We start from the raw sequence: 6,318 nt of genomic DNA on the forward strand, positions 1-6,318 counted from the left end.
GTAGAGTAGGGCTTGTTGTTTGTCGTTTCTCCGATCACAAATGCAGACAGAGTTTTATGTTTACACGGCGAGATGCAATGCGTAAAAAGACAGTATAAATCATTATAATCCGTACTTATGTCCCCACTGGATCCAACAAATGCCTCGTTTATAATGGGTTTTCATGTTTTTGTCTCGTCGCTCCGGCCGGACAGGGCATCATCACAGTATGGTGAGGGGCGTAACATTTCCGTCACACGCTTGAGGTATTCGGCCAATCACAACGCACTGGATAGCTGGCCAATCAGAGCACACCTCGCTTTTCAGAACGATGAGCTTTGTAAAAATCGACGCGTTTCAGAAAGGCGGGGCATAGAGGAGAAACAATAATGTACAGTATGTGGAAAATAATGTGTTTTTTGAACCTTAAACCGCATAAACACATTTCATTACACCAAATAATGTTCTTTTACATTATATATCCTTTGTAAACAAGTAATTGTTAACTAGGCTATTACTTTATTGCAGTTATGTTATCAACCAACTTGTGTGGATGATATAGCACAAAAGACCATCTTACAAATATAAACATATAAGCAAGCAAACAAATAAATAATCCTTATGAGTAAGCATGACCCTGGACTCCACTAACCGAAACTAAACCTTTGCAATAGCCCCTTTGACGCACATACAGACTTTACTGGTAAATTACCCGTAAGAGATCATGTGTGAACAGGAACTTTTCAAAAATACCAGTAAAGTCATTATGGAAATGTAGCTATTACTGTGTGAAAGTGGCTTTATTGCTTTCATTGCTGCATTGCTGATCATGGTGCATCTGAGCTTCCCAAGGAACACTTGTTGAAAGTGCACGCAACAGGAAGTAAGTGAGCGAGACTTTCCCAATCGAATGTGATTTAAAGAGAGAAGCATTGAAGAGTGACTCAGGTCTCGTGAACGGGAGAATGCCATGAAGTCACAGGGGGTCGGATAAAAATGAATCAGTTTAGAGTTTACATGTGGAATATGTTGTTTTGCCAATAGAGAGAAAATGGCAAACGGTAAGTGATGTGCATTTCTGTAGCTGTTCAAACTATTTAAAAATGTACACTTACACAATAATGCTTTACATTTAATTCAGTATACACAACCAGTCAAACGTTTTTGAGCAGTAAGATCTTGAATGTGTTTTAAAGAAGTCTCTTCTGCTCACAAAGGGTGCATTTATTTGATCAGAAATACAGAAAACGCTGTAATATTGTGATTTTTTTTTTTACAATTTAAAATAACTGCTTTCTATTTGAATATATTTTAAAATGTAATTTATTCCTGTGATCAAAGCATTTTTGGGAAAGAAATGATAGAAATTAATACTTTTATTTAGCAAGGATGCATCGAATTGATCAAAAGTGACGGCAAAGACATTTAGAATGTTAAAGAATTCTATTTCAGATATATGCTGTTCTTCTGAACTTTCTATTCATCAAAGAATCCTGAAAAAATTCTACTCAGCTGTTTTCAACATGATAATAATAAAAAAATGTTTTTTTGAGCAGCATATTATACTGATTTCTGAAGATCATGTGACACTGAAGACTGCAGTAATGATGCTGAAAATACAGCTGCGCATCACAGAAATACATTACAGTTTAACAGATACTCACATAGAAAACAGCTGTTTTAAATAGTAAAAATATTTCACAATATTTGTCAGGAGTAAAGACTTTTTGTGTGTGTTTTCTCCCCTTGTGCTCTGTGACCTAGTTTTCCCTCTAGTTTGATTAGTCATTTGGTTGAGGTGTGTCTAGTTCATTTTTAGGTTATGGCACAATTTCTGTCGATTTTTCTGAAAGCCATCTAACATTTCTTTTTCAGCTCTATTAGAAAAAGAGAGGGCAAAATGATCACCGGACCAGTGACGCTTCTTTTAGTTCCCTGATATGTGTATGTGCTATAACTTCATTCATGTAACACTGCCTCTTCTCATCATGAACATCATGTTTTGTATGGCAGCTTGTAATAATGCAGAATATGAAGTTAACGGGGAGTGTTGCCCGATGTGTGATCCAGGTAAGTCCAACTCTTCTTCTCTCATCACCACAGCCATGGTACAGGCTTAGAACTGTCTCATCATTATTACTGATGATGAGCCCAACAACTGGAACAGACTCAAAAAACAATCTTTTAAAGGGACAGACCGAAAAACTAAATTCTGTTATTATTTACTCACCCTTAAGTTGAGTTCCATCTTCTGCTGAGATACTCCCACTGTACTTTTTTCCATTCTATGGAAGTCAGTGAGGACCAGCATCTGTTTGATTATCCTAATAGAGTCTCCCTAATCAAAAATACCATTCTAAGGCATCATCTTGGTAGTATTTCAAGAGGAGACTTCCAAAAAGTTCTCTGTTGGGTGGCCTCCAGGAACAAAAGGCCACATAATGTATATCACTACAGACTTGATCTATAGTGAACATCTGGATGTGTTTTGAGTGTGTCAGACATCATTGCATTAACAAATATTAACATATATATATATATATATATATATATACACAAAACATGACTCTAGTTAGTCTAGAGCTGGGTATCGACACAGATTCCCCGATTCAGTTCAGTTCTGATTTGAGAACTTTGTTGTGTCATTGGAAATTCCAGCATAAAACAAGACACAGAATATAAGGAACATGTTTAATGTTGACGATTGACAGAAATATACAGACATACAATAAATACAGCTTATGTAATTACAAATATACGTACAAATATATTGTTAACTATTTATATTGTCTAGGAAAGCAAGTTAAGAGACATTGTGATGAGAATACAAGTACAACATGCGCTTCATGCCCTGCGATGACTTACACTAACTCTCCTAACGGATTGACAGAATGTTTGCCATGTTTAGTCTGTGACACAAGTGAGTACAAATTTGTTTCAAATGCATTGTAACTTAACTTTATTTGTTCTGCAGCTGACTTGCCATTGGCCGGTTTTCTACAATTGATATACATTTGTTTCCTTTTTTGTCAAAGGTAATGGGCTGAGAGTAAAGCAGGCATGTACATTAATATCAAATACAGTTTGTGAACCTCTGTCAGGTTATTACTGTATAGACTTGCTCTCAAGCTGTAAAAAGGCCGTGAAATATTCAACCTGCTCACCCGGACAATACATCAACCAAACAGGTCAGTCTTTTATCATTCAAACAGCTTTAATATACATGCATAAGGCTTAGATGTCATCTGAGAACAGTAACTCTGCTTGCATTTATATTAAATAACTGAATTATGGATGCATGCATATTGTTCCAAAGCAGCTTTACAACTCTTTATTGCACTTGGGGGAAGTACTGTGAATGTTTTTCCTCATGACAGACATTGCTTGTGACTCTGACAGCACCTGACAAAACCACCTCAAAAAAACCTGCTAAATTATGATTAGGCAGATTGTTAGTTATGTATGTGTCAGATGCCATACTGAAAAATGATGCCACTAGCTAATGTTAGACCTGCCTCTATTGCTCGTGTAGTTGAAACACACAAGTACTGATACTATGTATCTCTGCATGTGTTTATAGGAACAGAATTCACTGATACAGTGTGCGATGACTGTCCTGTTGGTTCATATTCAGATGATACATTCTGCAAATTGCATACAAAGTAAGTATCATTATTGCGCAGCATTGACTTTCCACACCTTCTTAAATGAAATTTAGACGTTTGTTGTTTTATTATTTGCTTCAGTAGATTTTGTGGTTAAATCAAGATCTTTTCAGAAGAGATACATTTGTAGTTCAACTTGAGTACGTCTCTCTAACAGCTGTGAATCTCTTGGCAAAATAACCATCAGGGAAGGAACCGACACGACTGATGCGGAGTGCAGTAATGGAGCGCCTTCTTATTTATTACCACTCATTCTGTCTGTGTGTGTGCTGGTGGTATTCATAACTCTGATTATTGTCAAGAAAATAAACTGCAAATATGCTGGAGTAAATCGAGTTACAAACCAAATGATCTAAACTATGTCTCCCATCCTTCTTCATGTTAAATCCAGCTGCTCGACCATCAGACCAAGCTATATTTACTCACATAGATGAACTTTGTATAATTGTCAAGCGAAATATATTCTTTTTAAAACAGACCTTATAATAATCTTCAGTCATGCTTCTTGACCTACAGAAACCATTGTTGCCAAATATGATTTTAAACAAGCACATTAAATTAAATTATTTAAATTTTTTGTTTGTTTTTCATCTGATTTTCCCTCTTTTCACCATGTATTGTAGCTCATCTTACAAAACCTTCAACAGCATGCACTTGGGAATTAACAGGCCTTCCAAAAACAAACCCTTTCAAAATGAAAGCAGGTCATGAGTTTAAAACCAGACGCAAAAACAATCCAGTTTGTGTTTTTTCTTCCCCACCCTTCATAGACATGTACAAAGAAACTCAAATAGCTCACTAAAGACAGTTCACTTAAACTGCTCAAATTAACAAATTAGTACAAATTCACCATAGCTCTTGTTTCCTCATACGATTGTGTTCCCGTCCTTTATTTTGTTTATTAATAATACCTCAGTAGTTAATCTGTTATGACATTTAGAGGAATCAGTACGAAGTGTCTTTTAAATAATAACATCTTTTATTGATGAAGTAATGTAGAGTCTTTTGCAATCCTATGACAAAAACAATCAAAAAACAAGTTCGTTAGTAAATGGCTGTTTTCCTTCCCTCTCAGGTGATCACCATGTATTTAAATTAAATTCATTTAAAATGTTATAGGCCTACTTCATCTTTGCTAGGAATTCATTTCAACGCATTTAAGAAATGTGTACATAATGTATAATAGAATAAGTGCTGAATGACAATAAACCCTTATATCCCAAGTTCAGATGACAGAAAAGAGAAGAGACAGCCCCAGCCCTGAGAATGAGAAATGAGCGTCTGAATCAAGGAAAAATAAATCTCATGATAGACAAGTTGGCTTTTATTACGTTTATTGCAGAAGTAGTGAACTGTTTGGCCCAAACTGAGAGTAGAACTGAAAGAATATAAATGTTCTGCCCCCTCCTCCCCTGATAGTTGTAGTGTGGGATAACTTTCTTTTATAAGGTACATTTTTTATTTTTACAATGTTAATTATCACGGGCTATAATAAAAAAACCAAGTAGGCCTATACTAATACTAACAGTATATACATTTGGTTTGACTATATTTATTAGACTATAAATATGTGGCTCTCTAGATCTCGCAGCGCTGTGCAAATAAATGTGCAAACCATGCTCCTGAATTTGGGTGGAAAAAAGCACCTCTCAAGCAATCAGACCATGTATGAAACAAATAATTGTGCTTAAGTTACTAAACACTGGTGATGTAGCTGTGAAACACTGTGTCTGCATCATATCCATGACCTTCAGTAACTGCTGATTCTGGACAAAAATATTCAGACCGTGAAGACTCTGTCAAGTCAAGTCAAGTCACCTTTATTTATATAGCGCTTTTAACAATACAGATTGTGTCAAAGCAACTGAACAGCATTAATTAGGAAAATAGTGTGTCAATAATGCAAAATGACAATAGTAAACACTAATTTTTCAGATTAAATCTAGCGTATGATTAAAACGATGAGTGGGCCCGGTGACGTGAAGACTCTGTGTGTGATGTCACTGCTGTTTTCAAGTTTATTCATGTTTGTTCATGTAATGCACGGAGTCCCAAACTATTTTTTCAGCCAAACACCTTAAAATAAAACATTTACTTGAAATATCTCTATGGAAGTTAATATTTCAATAATTTAACACATTTTCATGTTTGATCACATCGACTGTCAAACAAATTAAATATTTCTATTTTTAGTGTTCAAGTGTTTAAATACTTTTTAAAAAATGTTATGATTTAATTAATTATTAGCTTTTTCACAAACCCACTGCAGTTCTTCCCCAGCTGTAATGTAATGCTTAATGCATTTTATGATGTTGATATATATATAAAAAAAGGAATATATTTTATTTCTTTTTGATAATGGTAAGTTTAAAACAAGTTAGATTAAAAAAAAAAGTAATCTAAAAGTAATCTAAACTAAAATAAATAACCAAGATTATGTTACTAACTACAGTTTTCATTATGTAATCTGTAATCAGTAATGGACAACAATTTGTAAGTAATCTACTTGATCTAATTCAATTTCATTTATTTTCATCTATTTATTTATTTATTTTACCAATCCATTTTCAAAATTTGATCCAATCCGACAGCCAAAATCTGATTTATTTTGAACAACTGGGAATATTATGCATATATTATGAACTGTTTTTAACCTAAATGCTCTTAAACGCAG

The 6,318-nt window shown here is 34.6% G+C and overlaps 1 protein-coding gene across 1 annotated transcript; it reads left to right on the top strand.

The window, feature by feature from the left end:
• The first annotated feature begins 2,795 nt into the window (after positions 1–2,795).
• Positions 2,796–4,205, top strand: LOC107692952 (tumor necrosis factor receptor superfamily member 5-like). Its single transcript, XM_016492163.1, has 4 exons — positions 2,796–2,899; positions 3,015–3,167; positions 3,560–3,641; positions 3,802–4,205. Exons 1-4 carry the CDS (start codon positions 2,836–2,838, stop codon positions 3,998–4,000), a joined length of 498 nt encoding a protein of 165 aa, XP_016347649.1. The 5' UTR covers positions 2,796–2,835; the 3' UTR covers positions 4,001–4,205.
• The last annotated feature ends 2,113 nt before the right edge of the window (positions 4,206–6,318 follow it).

The sequence above is a fragment of the Sinocyclocheilus anshuiensis genome, unplaced genomic scaffold, assembly GCF_001515605.1.
Source record: "Sinocyclocheilus anshuiensis isolate Anshui unplaced genomic scaffold, SAMN03320099.WGS_v1.1 scaffold658, whole genome shotgun sequence".
Taxonomy (NCBI): domain Eukaryota; kingdom Metazoa; phylum Chordata; class Actinopteri; order Cypriniformes; family Cyprinidae; genus Sinocyclocheilus; species Sinocyclocheilus anshuiensis.